The following is a 21,917-nucleotide window of genomic DNA, read 5'->3' as shown; positions in this document are numbered from 1 at the left end:
CCACAGTACTGTTGTGATTATCTTGTTTTTAAGAACTCACTGAAAGGAGTTCTTCTTGAAGGAAATCGAGTACGTGATCAAAAGGGTTAATTTGAATAAACATGTATGTTCTAGATCTGGTTACCTTCCAAATATTACTACGTGACACATTCAAAAAACAAGCAAAACCCAGGGCCTTTTGATACAAATTATTTTGTGAAGTCCACAATGGTCTTTTGTATCTTGGATCAGTCTTTCTTGAGTTACTCTGCTGTATCCATGTGGGCCAGGGTGGAAGCAGGAATCACATGGTTTATCAACACATATTAATCATTCTGAGATAAAGATTTGAGCAATTACAACAAAGAAGCTATTTTTTAAACTAAATTCTTTTTTGAAAAACTGCTTTCATTTATTTGTCAATTTTCTTATAGGGAGGTTCCTATCAAGGATGCCAAAGAATACGCAGAATCTATAGGTGCAATTGTTGTTGAAACCAGTGCAAAGAATGCTGTTAACATTGAAGAACTCTTTCAAGGAATAAGTAAGTAAATTATATTATAAACAAGATTTTACTTATTTATTTTAAATGGTGATTGTTTAGAGGGCTTCTGGAAATGGTTGTCTGCTTCGGGTCTAAAGTCTTCTTTCCCAAGGACATCAAGAAATTCATTAGGCCAGTAGTGTGGCTGCTTTTTATGCAGATGTAAGCTAAGAGTGACTTTGAATGTGCTAGAGCAAAACATAGTAGATACAGGGTAGGCCTATTCCTTCTAAATCTGTGTCTAAATCCCAAACTGGGTCATATCTTATGTTTCAGACCAAGTCTGTTGTAGAGGAGACACTGCTGATCTTATCATCATGTTGATAAAAACATAAATGTTGAGAAATATGCCTGGAGGGCTACAACAAGTAGAAAACAGTCATTGCAGTGGAATCCATTAAAACAAACAAACAAACAAATAAATAAATAATCTCTCTAAGTCTTTTAACAAGATGAAGTTGACGTTCCTTACAAGGATCAGAAAAAATGTCTGGTTCAGTTTGTGTCCTACAAATTCCACTTTGAGTCTCTGGCTAAGAGTGGGGGGAATTGCAGGACCCTGTGGGCTGAAAGAGGCCTCAGGAGACCTTCAGTCCAACTTGTCCCTCAAAACAGACTTGCTAGTGAGTTCAGACCAGGTTGCTCAGGCCTTTTTCCAGCTGGGCCCAAGGGTAGATGTCCCACAACCTGTCTGGGCAGCCAAATTCAGTACTTAAATAGTCTTCACAGTGGCATGGCCCTCTCCGTCCACCACACCCCATATCAAGTCAGAACCTCCCCTGGTTCAATTCTTGGCCACTGCCACACCAGTTTGCCAACATTTTTCTTAGGTTGTGGTGCCCCAAACTGGAAGCATTACTCAGCAGGCGTTACACTGTCTAGGGGGAGCTAAACACTTCACTTGATCCTACTGGCTTAAGTGTTGTTGGTATGACTCTGGATGCTGTTGGCCACCTTTGCTGCCAGGGAGCACTGCTGGCTTGTGCTCAACTTGCTGCCCACAGGTCCTTTGTGGCAGAGCTTCTCCCTGGGCTGCCAGTCCCCAGGCTGTCTTGTAGCCAGGGGCTCTTCCTTTCCCCATGAAGGACTTGGCATTTGTCCTTTCTGAATCACATAATGCTCCTGTTGTCTCACTCCTCCTTCTAGCCTAATGCCTTCTGAACAGCAGCCCTGCCCTCTAGTATATTGACTGCACCTTTGAATTTGAGGCTTGGAGTAGGTGTGTATTTTTTCTCCTTCAGGTCACCAATAAAAGATGTTAAGCAAGGTACCTGAAGCACTCCACTTGTAGCTGGCTTACAGGTAGATGCATGCTGTTAACCAGTGGCCTTTAAGTCTGATGATCCAGCCAAATTTTCACACAGCTAATAGTCTACCTATCTAGACAATAAAAGCCTGACTTGGGTATATCAGGATGCTGTAGGAGAAAATGTTGAAAGTCTTGCTGAAGTCAAGGTAGGGTGACATCTAGTTCTCTCCCCTCATCACAGATCCAGCAAGATTTCGTCGTTTAGGGCAATAAGGCTTGTCAGGTATGATTTACCCTTGTTAAGTCCATGCTGAGCGGTCCTGTTCATGTTTATGTTCATGTCCTTTACTTTCATGTGCTCGGAAGCAGCTTCTAAGAGGATTTGTTCCATGTTTTTTCCAGGAAGCAGAGTGAGGCCGACCAGCCTGTAGACCCCAGGCTTATTATTCTTGCCCTTTTGGAAGACAGATGTAATATTTGCCTTTCTTCAGTCATAGGGGACCTCCCTCAATGTCTCAAACCTTTCAGATATGATAGAGATCATAAAGATCAGCTTTGCAGTGACATTGGGTCTCTTTCCCTGTGCACCCTCAGGCCTGTAGGGGTTGAGAGTTCTTAAAAGCTCCATGACTTGATCCTCTTTCATCACTAGTGGTTCCTCCTCTCCCTGAATCCTGTTTTTGGGGGTGCAGAGGCCTAGGAGACTAGTCAATAGGAGGCCAGCTCAACCTCACCTTTGTTTCTCTAAGGTCTTTATTTTATTTCCCTTCATGTATTCATAAATCAGCTGGTATTATCTATTATGTTTTGCCTGTTCAAGTATTGCTGGGCTTGCATGGGTTGTATTTGAAATTGTCAATGAGAACTGATTTTCCTAGAATACGTCTACCTTTCTGTTATGTCCTTTGAAAAAGGGCGAATGTGTAACATGGCTGTCTGGAGGAACCGGTTCTTCCTTGTGATAGTTTATTCCTTGCCTGTCTCTGATGGTTGTGAATGTTCTAGCGGAGGAACTCATCCTTGCCACGTAATTAGATAATTAGTTTCCATTTTTGATAGGCAGCGCTGCAGCTGGCAGCATGAACTGCCCCTAATAATGGGTATATTAGATGAGGAAAATCAGCTAAATTGAATTTCGTATGAACTAGATAAGCAGGCAAGTGCACTTAATACCACAGGCAATTATTTCTATATATAGAAATATTAGGTCTCAGTGGATGTACTCGTGACTTTATCAAGTACTCAGAGGAGAGAAAGGAGAGATTTGGTAGTATGTGTTCACAGAAATACAGTGAAAACCAAGTGAAAAACGCTTAGCCAGCAGGAGAAATGAATTAGCATGATTATGACAGAGTAAAGGGATATCTTTCTGATGTGTTATACCACTTCAGTCTTTGTATTTAGGGCTCCAGTGAGCAGGCTGCGACTTCAAAAATAGCCTATCTTTGGACCAAGTTGCATGGCAACATTTCTGCCTTTTCTGTGTTTGAAGCCCCTCTGTGGGGCTCCAACCCTGTTGACAGTTTCATTCATGTGGTGTCCTGTAGGTCTTGCTGCTGCTTTGGGTTTGCTTTCATGCTGCCTGAGAGATTGTGCCCTTCTCACTGTGCTTCTGTAGAAGGGCATGGTGCAGCTCCCCAGCCCCAGAGCAGAGGCAGCAGCTACTGTGTACAGTGGCTCTTGTAGGTATACTACCTTAATGTATTGTCTGCTTTGCAGTCTGCATTGAAGAGGAGATTCCAACACGTGTGGAGAATTTCTCCATTAAAAGCCTTCCCAAAATAGATGCGGCAAACAGAAAGGGTAGACTACATTTTAATTTATCTGAAAAGTTACCTTCTGCTGGCTTACATATTATATTTCCAAGGCTGTTTGAGCATAACCATTTCAGCTTTCTAAAGTGGATGACAGCTGTCTCTTTTGCAGGGGAAATACTGTGAATGGAGTGAAATAGTATAATGGGAAAAAATTACTCCATGTAATGATAAAGAGAAAGTGGAAAATAAAAGGGAAACTGGATTGTTTTGCTAACAACCAGATAAATCTTGACAAAATTATAAATGGAGTCATCTGTCTGTAACCTCCATAAAGTTATTATATTGCATTGTTTTTAAAAGTTTTTTTTTTTTTTTTTTTTTCTGATAAGTCTCAGGATTCGAGTATTTGACTGCTTTGAGGTATGTCTTAGTTGCAGAGCCTCAAAACAAATACGTTATCCTTAATTCTTCACATGAAAGTACAAGATGTGAAAGACTAGAATCTGCAAAAACTTTTGATTTTTTGACAGTGGGGCAACTCTGGTGGGACAGGGACTCTGCAGGCAGTATACTTAGGCTAATAAAGTTGGGGATGCAGATTTAGCAAAAGAGTCAGCAAAGTCAGGTGTCCTCTGTGCTGGAGAGTTTTCACCGAGCTGCGTAATCAAATGCAGCTCCTGGCTGTCTCTTGTACCTCTGTGATTTCAGATGGCAAGCCAGTCAACTTAGCCTGATTACATTTAGCAGCGCCTGACTGAAGGCTTGCTGTGATTGTGAAACATCACGTGGCTGCTTATTTCTCTGTAAACAAGAAAAGAATGTCATTAGTACAGTCATATATTCCCTGCTTGGATTAAATTTTTCCAGATGACTTTCTTGAAAGGTTTTTGGCATCAAAAGGGTTTCAGATTTTTATATATATATAAGATTATATATTATGATTATATATAATGTATTTATTTCATGTGTTCCAGTGGTTGTGTTGTTTATGTTTGTTAGGGTTTCTTGTTTTGTTTAAAAGATAAGCGTCTATGCAAGTGATTGCTAATTAAGTTTTGATTCCCAGCCTTAGAAGAATCACAGCCCTAGGAGATGCTGGGAACTCACCACTTGTATAGACTTCAGCAACGGCAAAAATGCCAGGAATGTATTTAAAAATAGTGGTAAAAGTTGTGGATGTGTGTTGGGTCACACCACGTCTGTATGTCCCTTCTTGTTTATGGGTACACTGCAGTACACTGACCGCTGATTGTGCCTGTGAAGGCAGCTTACCCATCAGGTTTTAAATGACTAAACAAGCTTTCCCAAGCAATCACACCCTTGTAATTTTCAAACACCCGCTCATTTAACAAGTAAAACAAGCCTTCGTTACATTATTCAAATCTAGTACACACCCAGCTGTTTCTCTTCAGTGTGTGTGTGTGTGTGTATACTGCCTGTTATCTGAGCATGGAGGTGCCCCAGATACGAAAGAGAAGATTACATAAAAGCCACCCCTGCAAATGCCAGCTGAGATGTACCTCCCAGGTTAACAGCCCTCCGCCTCCGCAGGTCCAAAGGTAAACAGGCAGTGGGACAAGTAAGCTGCTGAAGAATACCTAGCCAAATGAAATAGGAAATAGCCATGTGCTTAAGCGACAAATAAACTCTGGGTGTGCATTATTTCTTCAAGTCTGGCAAATATAGGGGCTGGTGTGCTACCAAAGGAACCAAGGTTGGAGCATTTCAGCATCCTCTGTGAAATGAGGAATAGGATTATCGGGGTTTCGCTGCAGAAGGCTTGTAAAGAGCTGTTATCACACTCCAGTCTTACTGATGGTAGTACTAAGAGCACAAGACAGGCTTATGTTTAACAATCCATTGAAGAAAGTTCTTCCTAGAGTAGGCTTGCTAATTAGAGCAGAGAGTTTCTGTCTCTGGATACAACCTTTCATGTGGTAAATGCTCAGTTATACACATATGAAGCTATTGATTTTCTGATGCCTTGCCAGCAGCTCATATATTGAATATTTAATGTAACCCAAATACTTGTTTCCTAGAAATACTGGGAGATTCAAAAACAACAACAACAACAACAACAACAACAAAGACCCTCTAGAGTTTATAGTTTAACTACTCATGTACTTGACAGACTGCAGAGGAATGTATAAAATGGCCTTACATGAATGGAGTTGTAGGTGGGCAACTGCAGAGCTTTGTGTGGTTTTCATCCTGTTACCTTCTGATAGGTAGAGATCTGTGAACTACTGTGGAGAGGTCTGTGAAAGACATTTTAAGCAAATCAAGTACTTTTATGCTACAGTGAAATTCATGCCACTTTTGGCATGTGATTTGCTATAGCCCAAGCTCATAACTGAATTTTTGTGGGGGGCATTCACAATACTGTTAAAGATGGAAGAAGATTTGAGATTATATTTTTTACAGTTTATGGTCCCTGTGTTATAGGATTATTTCTCCTCTTGCTTTCAAAATTTTGATTAGTGAGGCAAAATTTACTGGCCTTTGGACTAGTCTTAAACTTGTAAGGTCACGGAATTCTCTCCAACCATAGGTGAGCTTTTCAACATAACCAAATCAGTAAACTGAAACAGACCCAAATTAATTACAGCATGACCTCAACTCAAGATTGGAGCTCTTATTAATTAAAGTCTTTCTTTTTTATTAATTAAAGGCTTTCTGTTATTTACTTTGATGCATATAAGATTTTTTTTTTTTCTGGTGATTTTGATTACATGAACAGTATTGTCACATCCCCTTGCAAGAACTTGAATGTCACAATTTTATCCTTTTGCTTGGAAAAAAAAAAACAATCTTGGAGATGCTATTAGATATGCTATTAGAAGTATTAAAATAATTGCAACCTAACTATGTTTACTTATGCAATGTCCTTTATTGTAAATGTGTGCTACCTTGCATGAAAATTTACTGCGTGAAGTAAACAGCTGTCAGCTCCATAAATTGGGAAAATTCTGCTTCACTGCAGTATGGGTGAGAAGAGGAAAATAGAGACTGACTACTGGGCCAAACTTTATAACCCACATCAGAGACACTGGGAAATTCTAACATACCAGTGAAACTGGTTTCAAAGGATGAAGGGATTTGGGGAGATAAGAGGTGTGACTGCCATAAGTCCTACAAGCACAAAGGGTCACATATGCAAATGCCAAAACTGTTGGGTAAGATGTGCCTGCTGCATTCTGCCGTGCATTCACGGATGGCTGGCTTTGCTAATATGGTTTACAGAAAGCTGTACTTTGCAGGGGTTCACCTTGCTCTGATTCAGCTAGCAGTTTTAGGAGGAGTTTCTGGCCACTGTCTAACCATTGTACTTGGGGCAGCCCAGCTTTTCTCAGGTGAGCCACAGCAAGCACGTTGTCAGAAAGCTGAGAGAAAACAGACATTAATTTTCCTTTCTCCTACACACACTAATTGACTATCTGTTCAGCGCTTACAACTGGAGCATCACATTCAAAAAGGAACAAAGAGAGCAGATTTTATTACTGTGATGATGCGTCATGCTTCCAGCTGCAGCAGAGCAATCCCCGTCTGCCTTTCTTCAAGATCTTCTTGCAGAGCTGTCATCCAGTCCCTGTTGCCTCTCTTGCTTCCTGCTCCAGTTTTCTTTTTTCTTCCCTCTTATTTTCTTTACCTCTTGTCCCTCCCTCCCTTCCTTTGCCTCTGGCACTCTCAGAACCACAATTCCCAGAGTGCCAATTAATCTCTTTGCATTACAAATCTCAGATTCAAAAGCAGGAGTTGGAACTCAGCCGGGCATTGGAGCAGACCCTGACCTTCAGACATGCCAGAAAGGGGGATATAGCTGATTTAGTGCTTCCCACCTGTTAACCTGGGAAGTTCACTTCAGAACCTTGATATTTCCGTAATCCTACCTTGAGCAGTCTGTTGTGATGATTATTATTTTATACATGATTATGTGCTTATTGGAATGAGATCATGGAGGACCCCAAGGCCTCTGCATAGAGGCGAATGTTTGCCAACAATTTCATTGCGTGAAATAATCTATGAAACATGCCCTAAACATTAGCAAAATTAAATCAAAATATGTAATTACATAATTAATGCAGGTGCAAAATCTAATTTAAATCACAGTCAATAGACTTGACTCCATGTAAGTGTCAGTGATGGGAACCATATGGAGCTTTATATTGCCTCTAGCAGAATGATTTAATAATGAATCTTGAAGTTCCCCCTTTTACCAGTTCTTAGATAAATGTATGCACATCTATTTTTCTCTAATCACCTATTTCATCTGGAATCCTAAAGCATGTGCTTGGTATTCTTTTGTCAAATGGTAAGCTGGCTGGCTGTGTCCTGCTCTGTAAAATGTGGAAAAGGTATTTAATTTATGGTCTAGTTTGTTCAGTTAAGCAACAGAAGTAAAGTTCTGTATCCCATAGAACTTTTGAGCTAACTCAATCTTGACAGAGCAATATTTGGTCTGAGGTGGAACTGTCTTAATCTATTTATTTCTTGAGCAGAGAATTGTTGAGCCAGATGTTGGGGCACTACTGCTCCTATCTGATGTCTACTGCATGAAGAAAATAGCATACGTTAGCAGTGCTGTAGGTTATAAAAGGTAGAGGTAGATGAGCATTTTTTTTTTTTTAATTTTCTCTGGAACAGAAGTTATGTATGCCAGTGAAAAATACTTTTAAATTAGTGTATACTTTTTAAAAAATTAATTCAGTTTATAACCTCTAGTGATCCTGACTCAGGGCCAGCTGGACTGTGTTGGTGTCAGCAATATTAGCGCTATGTTTATCAATAGCTGAATTACAACATGAGATGATGACGATCCTTTTAGGTAGCAATAGCAGTTGAGCTGTTTCAGAAGCACCAAATGCAGATGAAGGCTCGGCGTTTCTCTGCTAATCCTTCATGTTCTTTTGCAACGTAAACCTTTCCCTGTTACAGTGTGGTTGTGAGACTGGCTGCTAAGAAGGCCCAGGGGGAGACTATCAGCCACACAACTTTCTGGCTGGTTATTTTCCTATTACCTAGATCCATTGCTCTGTAATGAAAGCATGCTTTCTAAAATTAATACCATTTCCCACGACCCTTAGTGAAGAATCACCATATCGTTTGCTGTGGAGCCGGTTCCCAGTTAGTTATTAGACTGAGCTTCATGCTCCAGCAGAGTTACTCCTGTCAGCTCCTCATCGGATGGTAAAAGTTCCTTGAGCAGGGATAAGTCTGGTTACTAAAATTAAAATGATTTAACTCAGTGGCTTAACAAATGCTGTAATAGGAGAAATAATGATAGGAGAAATAATAAACTCACCTACAAAAAAACAACCAACCAACCAAACAAACAAACAAAAAAACTCAAACTTGTAAACTTTTAATGTGTTTAAAACTTTATTTCCTTGCGTTGAATTCAAGGGGGGATATCAAAACAACAGAAAGCATGAGTGGTTAATGACAAACAGTACTTAAGATCAAAGCCCAGAATAATTAATCAGCAAATATTATGCCTAGAGATTTTTCTCTTTATGCTTGGTATCTGTTATCTACTTTTTAGAAAAAAAATCATTATGAGAAATGAAACAAACCAAGGTGATTCTTAACCATGTGTATGGTGTCCTGCCGTGAACTGGCCAAAGTGTTTGCTGACCTTGAAGCTTACAATGTTTTTGCTCCAAAGATAAGCTTGCCTGCTTGTTTGCATACCATCAAAGTGCTACAGAAAAGATTTGAAACTTATAAGAACTATGAAATACTGAATGAGAAACAGAGATAATAAGTGTTTAATGCGGACTTCTAAAACAAAAGTTAAGCTAGTTTGCCTGTAAGAGCTCTCCTCTTCCCAACTTACTGTTAGAAGAAACAAATGTTTAGGGCTTGTTTGCTTAATGGTATCTTATGGAAACCATGTCCATAGATTCCAACTGTTTTTAGCTACATTGTGCTGTGGGACAAATGGGCAGGTTTTTATTTTACCTGGAAATGGTAGGTATGTCTCTAAAATGACAACATTATCTTCTTCGAAAGCCTCTTACAGATAATATGTTCTTCATAATTTCTAAAGCTTTCACGAATTAGTGGAGACAGTCCCCAAACAAAGCTGATAGAACTGATGACATCCTAACATCTCTGACCACCTATTCTGCTTTTTATTTTACCTCCAAAGGGCACTTAGATTATGACTAGATTTCTTGCTTGTATGCAGGGTGTAAAGCTGATATTTTACTAACCTAAAGTAGAGTGCAGAGCTGTAATGACAGTGCTTATACGTGCTTAAGCCCTCAAGATACTTGTTTCCTACTATGTTGGACCAGATACAGTATTTTTACCGTAGTAATATGACGAATTTTTGTCCTCTCATTCAGTTGTAGAAATACATAAGATTGTCTGCTCCAAAAGTCTCACTTTTGCTGTACAATACACCTGTTCAGACATGATTGAACAAGATAGATGAAATTTTGATGGATTTGACCAAAGGTAATTTAGGGACAAGTTTGACCAATGAAATATTGCTGTTTGATTTCATTGGGATTGGATTTTACCTGAACGGTTTTAATTCATTGCCACCACCCTCAGGTAATTTGCAGGACTCAGGCTTCAACATATATAAATAATTCATGGAATATTTGGAAAGATAGAGCTGTGAATAAATACAGCAGAGGATGGGGAAATCTGAACTCTTAAGACCCACCTGAATCATGATCAGCTGTTCACCGAGCCTTTATGTTCTCGAAGTGTCGTATAACAACAATTAAATATTTTGACTCTTGTTATTTAACATAGGTAGGAGTAAAAACAGGAGTAATTCACAGAATCTAGATTCAGCTTCAGAAAAAAATTTCCAGCAAATCCACAAGGTAGCGAGAAAGTAAGTTATCGTGACTGTAACCTCTGAGATACTGAAAGAGAGATGACACAGTAGGTGTAATGGAAAAGCCAGGCCTGACCAAAGACAGAGACCAGGGTTGGACTTGGGAAGATCTTGTTTTTCCTCTTACAATTCTGATAATTGAGCATATTATGGTATGTTGTCCATGAGTAGGTAAGCCAGTTAGACCAAAGATGCAGCAGTACTAACGAGACACAGGGTAGAGACGTGGATCAGTGCTTTATGCCCTGGGGGAGATGTCTACATCTTCTGTGATGGCTGAACTTCTTGCAGATGCTTAAAATAATCACCCCTTAAGATTATTAAGAAGTCAGGAGAGCTGGGGATGGGTGTTGTTAATTAATAAAAGCTGTCATCCCCGGAGACATAGGTACCCCTTGAAGGACAGAGGGATTCAATAAGAACAGATTTGTTTTTCTTTTCCAAGTATAGGCAGTATGTGTTTAATTACAGTACTTTGTAAAGCTCTAGTGTACAAGGACTAAATGACATGCAGATTTAGGAGTGTCAAGATCTTGTTAAACTAGAACCATTCATGTTTAAGTGGAATTAGGAGAAAGCCAAGAATTTTCTGCATCTTAGTTGTGAATTTCTAAGTAAGATAACTTTTTTAAATCCATGTGTAACAACTTCAGTGTACTTAGGGCTTTCTTTGATAGCCGTATTTCATATGTCTTTTTTAAATGTTAAAACATCCTCCTTTCATAAGCAAATGCAAGGGGAAAAGATTCAAGGTACAAAGAAGATGGTTCTTTTCTGGTGAAACTTTACAGACGTAATTCTTATGGAAGCTAAATCATCCAATTATCTGCATGCGTTGTTAGTACATTGGGAAAATTGAATTCTCTGTCTCCTCATGTATTTCAGGTCGGCAAATTCCACCCTTAGATCCTCATGAAAATGGTAACAATGGAGCAATCAAACTTGGAAAGCAGACTTCACAGACGGGTAGGCGGTGCTGCTGACCCAACTTGATCTTCTGAGATTTACTTGAAAAACAACACCGTTTGCTTTTTCACTGAGAAAGGACTTCATGATCTCGGTGATGTGGCTCCTTATCTTGAAAGCAGTAATTTCAATACTTCCCGTGAGTAATAATGCAAGGACCAGAAGTGGAAAGCTTTACTTCAAAGTGATTTTGCAAAACTTACTTGGAAAATCCTCTCAAAATTACAACGTCTTAAGAATTCTGATTCTCTGTTTAAGCCACTGACTTTTTTTTTTTTTAATAAAAAGAACCTTTTATATTATAAATTGTAGATTTGCTACAAAAACTTCTCTTCTTACATTGCAAAGTGGACTTGGCATGTCTTTAGAGCTTTCTGTGTAATAATAGGGTGCAAAAACACATAAAACCTGAGTTTTGGCTTACAGTTTCTCTGCCATCTTGCTAGCTGGACTCTGCTTCCATATTTTTCTAAATCTGTAGCTTCAACTTCTGCGTTTGGTAAATGCCAGCAAGAACTGGACTGAATTTGCTAATTAGAAAAATGGAAACAAAGGATGAGTGAGTGCAATTTTTACAGGCTACAAGTCAAAATCTGTGTCATGAGGTTGCTGTGTATGTGAAAGAAGGAATCGTCATGAAGGAGACTGCTGGACCCCATGCAGTTCTCACTGCTCCAGAAAGAATGGAACTTGCAGCCACTACGCTTTGCCTGAAATCATTTCTTCTCCAGGGCACAGGCTTTATTAATCACTGCAATTGTAGAGAACACAAATGCCGGTTTAACCTCTGTTACTTACCATGTTTCCTCCAATTCTGTGTCCCAGACTGAAGTTGTCTCTGCTAAAAGATTCCACTTCTTTATTTCTAAAAGAGCACCACGCTGCCCCAGTGAGTTGGGAGGACTCCTTGGTTGTCTCACCTCAGCACCCCAAGAGGTCTCACTGCGGCTGTTTGAAGAATGGCAATTCTGTAGAAAAATGGTTTAAGAAAGCACCATATAATTTGGGCTTAAAGGCTGGAATATAATAAAACAAAGTAGAATGTTTCCTTACAAATGCAATTTTGTTCATTTGTGGAATAGTCTCTTCACCAACACGGGGATGCAGTTTGGAAGACCCATTGCTTGATACCTTTGAAGCTTAATGCACTTGAAAAAATACAGTGTAGAAAAATAAATCCAGTAGATGGCTACGTACTGAGAATATTGTAAAACTGTATGTGCTCTCCACTTTCATCTTTTATGAATGTGTGTGATTGAGATGATAAATCATGGCGCTCTCTTCTTCATCAATTCAAATTGAAATCTGAACTAGGGTAAAAAAAACAGGCTTCAAAAGCAGAGTCCCAGCCGCATTTCTCAGCATTCATTTGTTCTCTTACTAGGAAAGTTAACCTCAGCGCACATTGTTGGGGGCCTTATGAAAAGTAATCAAAAGAGAAAAATAACTTCCTGCTATAAATCATAAACAGACAGGCTAGAGCTGGGCTTCTGTGTTTATGCATAAAAACAGACTTTATTGCTAGGTTGTGAGATTGCTTTGATAAAAAGCAGTAAGTGTTAGCACTTGAACCAGAGCTGGATATACTGAACAGGATTATTTCCTTTTCTTCAGAGGGCTGAAATAGTTAACATCAGGTGGGGTGTTCCCCACCTGCTGTTATCAAATAATCTAAACTGCATTGTTTTTTTCACCTATGCTCCATGTTTCAGGTATTTTGGATTCCTTTGAAAGAACTTGTACTTGAAAATTTGTCCTTGGATAATGCACGTAGTCACAAGAGCTACCAAGAGAAAGGATATTTAGGGTAAACTTTGTTATGTCACCTGTGTTGATATAAGACCTGTGCCACTGCTTAGTTGCAGCAAGTATTTTACAGATAATCCAGCGTCATTCACATGAAAATTTAATGAGGATATGGGGAGGGAGACAGGCTCCTTTAGGGACCCTCCTATCCCATCCCAGTGTAGGCACATCTGCATAGGGTGCTTGGCTCTTTTCCTGAGCTGTTGAGGAAGCCCATACAGCTACGGGAAAGCAGGGGAGGTTAACCAGGCCTGCAGTGCTAAAGAAATATCAAACTGATCAACAACACAGATTCAGGTAGTCGATGGGATCTGTGACCTCACACTGCAAGAGATCTGGTGATTCTCAAGTAAAACCCAGTCAAAGGCTAGACCCATTACCAAGAAAACATGATAAGATTTAGCCCACGTTTTAGAAGAAGTTAGGAATTTTAGTTCAATGTATAGTAATTACGCATAACTGACTTGTTAACTTCTCATCAATCTGTCTGGCATCTTCCTTTTTGTAATGTGACATCTCAGAATGCATTAAACCCCACTTGAGATGTCTGAAAACTTTGTAAGACAACTCTATAAGTACCTGGTATAGTCTGAATTTCTGCTGGAACTGGCAATTAGTGTTGGTCTGTGTGGAATAGATACTGTCTTGAACAAGCAGCTCTCACAGCTGCCATTGAGCTGTTTGTGAATCACTGCAGGTTTGTGAGTTACATCTTTAAGTAGTGTAGAACTGGAAATTGTTACAATGGATCTCTGGCAGATTTTAATATTCAAATGCTAGCGAAGTAGGCTCAAAGGTATTTTTGCATTTGGTGGGCCAAATCTAAATTACTTTATTCTGCTTTTAGTCAAGGAAATCTTAAATGAATAAGGATTTTGATCAAATAAGTTCTTGAAATTTGGGTTACGGTAAGCTTCAGTGGACAGCTCTGAAGTCACAGGTGAAAATATAAAGCAACTGTATTGTATAGTTTCTTGCATATTCTTTGAAGACAGGGCCAGCATTCAATGATGGTGTTGTCTATCTGCTGTTTGTCAAAGCTGAAATGCAGCTTTAACCTGCCTCTTCAAACAGGGGAATGGTTGGTTTCAAAAATCGTGATTTTCAAATGTAAAATTTATGATTTCTGCTTTCTTCTGTTGCCTTCTTTGTTCAGAAAGTACCACCACCATTCTTAAACAGCCAGAAAAATGACATACAAAAAAACCTCTGAGTCAAAAGTTTCAGCAGCAACCGTAATTCCTTAGTAGTTAATGGCTGGTTGAAAGCTAAATTACTGTATAGGAACACTTAAATCTGTAGCTGACCTGCTCTAATAATAATAATAATAGCAATAATAATAATAGTGCTGCAGTTCTTCACTGACCAGCTGGTGCTGGACTTGTTGAAGATTGGTTTCCCCAGGAGAGCTGTCAGCAGGACTGAAACACAAGCTGCAGTGCCAAGTATGCTTGGTGGAGTCTGTTTGCACCATGATTCAAGGCTGTGACCGTCCAGTTGTGGGTGACTTGCTTTTCCAGCTAGTCATGAACTAGTTTAAAAAAAAAAAGAAAAAAGGAACTAGTTTTCATATATGCTTTGCATATCTGTGTGTATATAAGTACAGTTTTATATTGCTATACTGACATGTAGTGTTTTCACTATGTCTGGTTCTCATATACTGCACATTGTATTCTGTAAGTACATTTTTTTTTAATGATCATTTCATCTTTAGGAACTAAAAGCTACAGGCTGAAGGTTAGCAAGAAGATGAAGATACACATAGGTACAATTGTTGACTTGCCATTCTTATGCATGAAAATGGCATATTATAGAAAAAGTTGGTCTTGCAGACTGAGAAATCTACAAAACACCATTATTATCAAAGAATTGAGACTCAGAAGTATTGAAGTTGCACTAAAAAAAAAAAAGGGAAAAAAAAAGAAAAAAATAAAAAAAGTCCAATTATTTTTGTTCAGGGTACAGCAGGTCTATCTGAAGTGTTACAATATAACATGGGTATACGTTAACAACTAGAAAAGTTATCTATCATCCCTTGTCTTCTCACTAATCCTTCATGGCATGTGATGATAAGCATGACTAGATATAATGAGAGCACTCTGACTATAATCAGACCTTTTCAGTAAAGTGATGATGTATTTTAGTATCCTACCCTTAATTATTTAAACCACAGTCAGTGATAAATTGTCAGTTTAAAATCACTTACTAAGTACTTTTTCTCTGTTTTGTTTATATAAGGGCTTTGATTGGGCTGGACCCACTCGCTTCATGTATAGGATGCTGCAATCTGTTAATACTTTCTGTTTTACATATTAATTGTATCATACCTAATAATATTTTTGCCCTAAAACGTAGTTTTTGTGTTTTATTTAACCTACAGTGATTAATGCTAATAAATGTTTTAAATACCTTTGATTTGGGGATGTCTGGTTTCAATAAAGCAGAACAAAATATGTCCTGCTTTTCACATTATTTGCTCTTGAAAAAGGGCTATCTGCAGATTATTTAATGGGTATTTAAAATGCTGCTTGAAACTGTGTGTGAGTGGACTGCCCTTCTAGCAGAAGCTGAACGCATTCTGGGAGGATCCTGGAGCTCAGCCGGGCTTTCAAAAAACAGGAAAAGAGCACCTGAAGATTCCTTTGCCAAAAGTTGTTTGACTTACCCCTTAGAAGAGAGGTACCTGAGTGGCCAGTACCAGCGTGGAAATTTAGACGAGTGGCTATCAGGAAAAAGTGGGCTTGTGGTTACCACTCGCTTGGAATAGTAAAGGTGACTAGTATGGCTCATATGACACGTAACTCTTTTGTACATTTTATATTTGGTGGCACATTTCTTTTACTTTTTATTGATGCCCCTTGAGTGTGTCTTTAGGAATTAACACTCCCGTAAGAAGTACGCAGTATTTCATACTTCTTAGTGCTACTGTTTCAAGAGGCCTTTAAACTCACCTGAATTTGTTGCACTGTCTGATTCAGAGATTTAAGGTTACTAACACAGTGATGAGGATCATGAATAAAGGTCTTATTTTTTAAGGGAAAATAGGATTTTGGAGTAAAGCTTTTCTAACTACCATGATAAATTCAATGCACACCAATAAACGAGAAGCACAGTAAGAAATCTTAATCAATATGTTGACTTACAAGACCATGGTGACTAAGAAGTAACAGGTGACTAAAGCCACCATTTGTCTATGCAAGGAGAAACCAGTATTTCAGAGGGGATTATGTAGGCTGTGAGTTTACATCCCACTTGAAGATACCCAGCAAGATCTGTTCCCCATGCTAAAGCATTCATAATCACATTGAAAAATTACATATCTCTTTCCAGCTATTCAAAAATAAAAATGCACCCAGGTACATAACCATGAACTGCTCTGTTCAGTGGTGCCCAGCACCTGGATAGGAGGCAGCGGGCACAGGCTCTGAGCCCCAGGCCACCCTTGTGTGCTGTGCGGGTGGCCGAGCACTGGCTCAGGCTGCCCAGAGAGGCCGTGGGGTCTCCTCATGGAGACCTGCAGAAGCCGCCTGGCCGTGGTGCTGGGCACCCTGCTCTGGGTGGCCCTGCTGGGGCAGGGGCTGGGGCAAGGGGCCTCCAGAGGGCCCGGCCAGCCTCAGCTGTGTTGGTGTTCTGTACATAATTCAAAGAAAGCCTAAGTAAGCTGCCTGTAACTGCTGTCAGTGTGTTGGAAAATCAGAAGTGAATGCTGTTTTTCCTTCCGATGTGGGGAGCTGTGCCCTCTGACAACAAGTCCTTGCATTGTCAGTGGGAGGTTTCACGTGGCTTGGGAGCATGTTCTTGTAGTGCTTTAGGTTAGTTTGCAGTTTTATTTTGCAATGAGGGGGGAACTGTACAGATGGCTGGGAAATAAACCCTCTCTGCTTTCCTTTTGAAAACTGAAGGTTGTGTCTCAGGGTACATAAGAAAAAGTATTTGATGTTACAGGCTTCAAAAACTCCCCTAATGCAGCTTCAGTCTTTCTGCAGAGAGCATCGTAGGACACCCTGCTGTGATCTCTCGAGCGCTCTTCTGAAATGAGGACAGTAAGTCTGATGAAATAGTCTGTGTATCTACTTCATACTTCCACCCCCTCACCTAATCTGCAAAAGTGTTTAGGCTACTATCAGATTTGTGAAATACCTCTTTTCCCTGAAAGGAAAACAGGAGGCTGTGAGATTTTTCTTTCCCTCCTTGATGTTGTTTTACACAGGGCTACAGAGTAATTTTCTTAAAAGCGTTAAAACACTCACGGGAGGACAGAGTGGCTGAAAGTATTTGTGCCAACCCCTCCATTAATTGGTGCAGGTTACTCCCTAAGGACCCAGCTACAACAATAGGATGCATTCATGTCTAATGGTGTTCTTGACCGTTAATAAGATCTGCTTTTGATTAGATCTATTTAGCAGCTGGAGCAGTGCTAATTTCATTGTTTGATAATTGCTTTTTTTTTCACTGTTCAAAAATAACTCCTGACTAGAAACTGTAAAATCAATGGTTGACCACATTTAGCAGGTTAAAATGAGAAGGAATAAGTAATAGCATAACGTAGCATAATACAGCTTGTCTGAAAAATCAATTTCAGATGGGTTTCTTCTCTCAATTAAGCTCTGCAAAAAAAGTCCTCATTGCAAAATGTCTGTATTTTTATGCTTCTGATACTACCAAGTGTGTCCTGATACAGATTAGTTTGCATTGTCACTTATCACCGCTATGAATTTTGTAGGAATATGAAGACATGCTCATTATATTAGGATTCGCAATCATGTGTTTTCAATAGATAAAGTGCCGAAGTGTTATTCAAATTGTTTTGCAACACAGCTATTGTGAAAGCTCGAAGATAACACACTGGCAGAACTTGAAGTGCAATAAACCTGTACTGACTTGCATTTAGTGTCATAGCAATTAACAAGTTTTTAATAAGATGTCATTAATCAGTGCATAAAAGTTCTGCACTAGAGCGGAAAAGAATTTTGAGGCTTCTGCTTAGGTATTAAAAATTTATCAGCTTGGGAAGGATTTATTTTTTTCTGGCTCTTAGATTACTCCAGTCAGAAATCATTTTTATCCCTGAGACACCCTGAAGTATTTCATACGAATATGCTTTCTTTGAAAAGTGCTGACCTTGTTTTTCCAAAGCCTCCCTGAGAGCCCAAACCTTATCTTTCTGACCATCTTTGAAAATTTCTTTAAGACACACCTAATTGATGATGAGAACCTTAACCTTTCTGATTCCCACTCTCCAGGTATTTTAGAAAACAAAAATACATTTCCACTGAAGTCCATTTCATCCACATTTATTTTACGTAGTCAATGCCATTCCTGCTCCCTTCACTGCAGTAAAATACATGTTTAAATAAAAAGATAAATACCTAACAACTAAATTTGTATTCCCCTACAGCGAGTAGAGTACTCTAAGGAAATGACCTGTTACAGACTAAGAGAGAGGCAATCACTAGGCTTCTGATTGTGTATTGACAAATGCCAATCAATAAGGAAGTCAGATTACAAGTCTAAGAGACGCTCCTGGGGAAAACGAACATCACATTTCTTCCTGTTTGGCAATATAACATGATTTGGGGGCAAGTGATAGCATTGCCGTTACTGACTTTGCAAATAAATAAAAAATGAATGAGGATAGTTCCGGTTTCTCTTTGCTTGTTTAATAGGGTTGAAATGTAGGTTAAGCACATTATAAAAGAAATCCCTGCTTCTTGTCATCTTAAAAGAACCTGGCTGCTTTGCTGATAAATACATGTCAGGAGATTTCAGAGCAGTTTAGCGTTAAAGAGCAATGGATGCAACCTGGATGACACAGTGATTTTAAAATCCCTTTTCAATATGCTAGCTCCACAAAAAATCAAGTGATCAGCAAACCTAGAATTACTACCAACTATCCAAGATCCTGTCTGTGTTCATCACTCATCGTATGGTCACGTTTCTGCCCTGTAAATCTTTACCTAAAAAGCATGAAGTGTGTATAGTAGGAATCTAACAAGAGCACTCAAAAAGAAAGACATTCAAAATAAATACTTAGGTTTTCTGTGCCATTTCTTAAGACATTCAGGAATCAAAATAAGAATGAAAAAGCTTTCCTGGCACCACTCCCTTTAGAAATACTATTTGTCCTCTGAGATTTACCACACTCATTCTCTGTTCTCAGGGAAAATTTGCTTTCAAGGTGGCAATCTGAACCGCCCATTGGCACCTAACCAGCTCTCCTCCTACGACACAACCTTTAACGCTAAAATAGTTCTCCCCGTAGTCACAGGAAGGAGGGACAGAAGACTTATTAACACTAGTTTCTAATGGCAGTGACTCTGTTTCTTGGCGGTTTTGATTACAAAGAAGACTTTGGAGAGATGCTGGAAATATGAACTAATGATTTAAGCTCTAAACAGATAAACTTGTTTCCTCATGACAGAGATAGCTGAAAAAGAATCTCATAGTTTTTGGATTTTTTTTTTTTACCATAGTATTTTTTTCTTATTTTTCTTATTTTTTACTTTTTAGAAGCTGAAATTTCTGGAGAGGAAATAGTTTCCTTGAAAAGAGTGCAAGGCCAGAATGGCACATTGACTATAAAAATCTGAAGAAGAAAGAAGGAACAAAGTGATGATGTCCTACCCTAGAAGATACTCTTTGAGGTTGGTCACAGCCCCACTGAGGTGATAGAGATGGAAAGAAAGAGATCTCTGAAACAGAAAATTTGGGTTTCAGGTGAAGGGCTGTCACATTATAAATGGTCAAAGTGCATATACACGCATTTCATGACACAACCACATTAACACCATTGTTGCTTAGGAACCTTGGTAAAGATTAAGAGTGCATCAGGTGGCTAAAGGCTCCACCTGTAAAAAAATGATACTATATATTTACCTGTGGCTATGCCTGAATTTACATAGTACAAAGGCCATTGAATAAAAGATGACAGCCACCCGCGTAGTCCATGACACACAGGTCAGCAAGCAGGAGCCTCGGACTAATGACTGGCTAATGCATCCCAGTGCACTTATGTAGCCTTGCTGCCTGCATGGTTTAGCTTTTCATGAAGCTTGATTCTAGCTAAAAGATGTCTTGGCATGATGTGTTGTTTTACATGAAAAGGGCAAATTGTTCCAGAGGAGGCTAAGGAAGAAAGAATAAGACAGTGACAAATTCATCCAAGTAGATTTACATCGACTTATTTAACCACAGCATGTAGTATGTACTTAAGTACTTGCTGCTGGGAGTATAAAGGCTTTACAATAACAAAACATCCATCACTGGAAGATAAAATGGAGGATTTTTTTTTTTTTTAATTTTATTTTTTCCCAGGAGGAAATTGATGCCTTATAAAATCCACAAGACTTGGATCATCAAGTTATCACTGTCAGCAGGCATGTCTTTCAGACACCTCGCCTCATCTCACTACAAATCACACACCAGTGAAAGATGCATGCCACGGCAGAAAATTGCACCCTTTCTTGGGTGATAGATACAGTTAGAAAAATTACGGGGCCTGAAGCAACTACCAGATTAGCAAGAGAGTCTCCGTCTGAGAAGCCTGTTTCGCATCACATCGGTGACAGCGAGATGAGGAAGTCTGGGAGCTACGGGTTTCAAAGCTCCGTGAAAGTGGTTACTTGGCAATTTGGCAAGATGACTCAGCCCTTGTCTCTGGAAGTGCAGGAGAGCCTGAAGTTACTGAGAATGCCTTCTGACACGCCTGCTTTTGAAGAATGCTTGTGCTTTTTTTGTGAAGCAGTGCCACAATTTCCACAAGAGATCCCCATTCTCCAAGGTGCTTGAGGAAAGACATTTTTCTTCCTGCCATTCTACCCAGCCTCGGATATTTTCATTCCTTTTAGCAAGTGCTCCAAGGCATAACTAAATCTTGGGTGTTAGATAATTCTGATGTGTATTTTAAGCCAGCCAGCCCCAGGCAAGAAAGTAGAAATCAGATCATGCTAGAAATGTAAGCAAGGTGTTCCAAGCGAAGTGGCCCATCTGATTTCATACACAACCATGCCATAGAAAGCATGTGATGAGATGACGCAAAAATTTTCTTATTTAGCACACTGTCAGGCCTCCATGGCAACTCCATCACTCGTGTCACAAGTGGCCTCAGTGTTGCCTCATACCAAGAGTAGGCCTCATGGGTGTTTTTGTGCATCTCGAAGTTTTCCTGTGAGGCAACTGCAGATATTTCACTTCCTGGTGATGTTATGTGGTAGCTGCTGATGGCACAGTTGAAGGAAAGTGTTGCATTTTACTAGCCGCCCAATGTGCTTGAAGGTAACAAAGACAATAAAAACTGAAAATGAGCAAATGTCTATTTAAACTCATCTTGTGTAAACTCTGTGGCTCTACCACTTTCTAGAAAAGTAGTCGGATAATGGCTGGATATTGTTACGTTCATCCCATCATGTGAAATACTTCTGCTCGTGTTTAAGAATGAAACCATCTATGTTACGCAGGCTGAAACAGATCTGAAGTCTAGTCAGCTGCAATGTGGCCCAAAGCCCACAATCCTGTCTAGTTTTTTATAACAAGATGTTGCTAAAATCTGTTTGAATTAAGCTAGTGGCCCAAAGGACTTACTCAGACTTCTACATCCACTTCACCCTCTAAAAGACAGAAAACGGAAGATTTAAAACTTCATTTCACTTTCAAATAAATACAAAGACAAAAATTGCGAAGATTGCAAGGTTTCCCAAACTCGTGACCTACAGTTTTTAGGAAAGAGCCTAATTCTCAGATTTAAAATGTGAATTTGTAAAA

The 21,917-nt window shown here is 39.4% G+C and overlaps 1 protein-coding gene across 3 annotated transcripts in view; it reads left to right on the top strand.

Annotated features, from left to right (window-relative positions):
• The window catches only part of RAB31 (RAB31, member RAS oncogene family), a 62,469-nt gene extending 47,390 nt beyond the window's left edge, over window positions 1-15,079 (top strand). For all 3 annotated transcript variants that reach the window (XM_032181831.1, XM_032181830.1, XM_032181832.1), the window contains exons 6-7: window positions 414-523; window positions 11,271-15,079. In XM_032181831.1, the coding sequence (XP_032037722.1) occupies window positions 414-523; window positions 11,271-11,368 (208 nt within the window). In that variant the 3' untranslated portion in view covers window positions 11,369-15,079. The remainder of the gene's footprint in view (window positions 1-413; window positions 524-11,270) is intronic.
• The last annotated feature ends 6,838 nt before the right edge of the window (window positions 15,080-21,917 follow it).

The sequence above is a fragment of the Aythya fuligula genome, chromosome 2 (genome assembly GCF_009819795.1).
Source record: "Aythya fuligula isolate bAytFul2 chromosome 2, bAytFul2.pri, whole genome shotgun sequence".
NCBI lineage: Eukaryota > Metazoa > Chordata > Aves > Anseriformes > Anatidae > Aythya > Aythya fuligula.
This window is presented reverse-complemented; position numbering and strand designations above follow the sequence as displayed.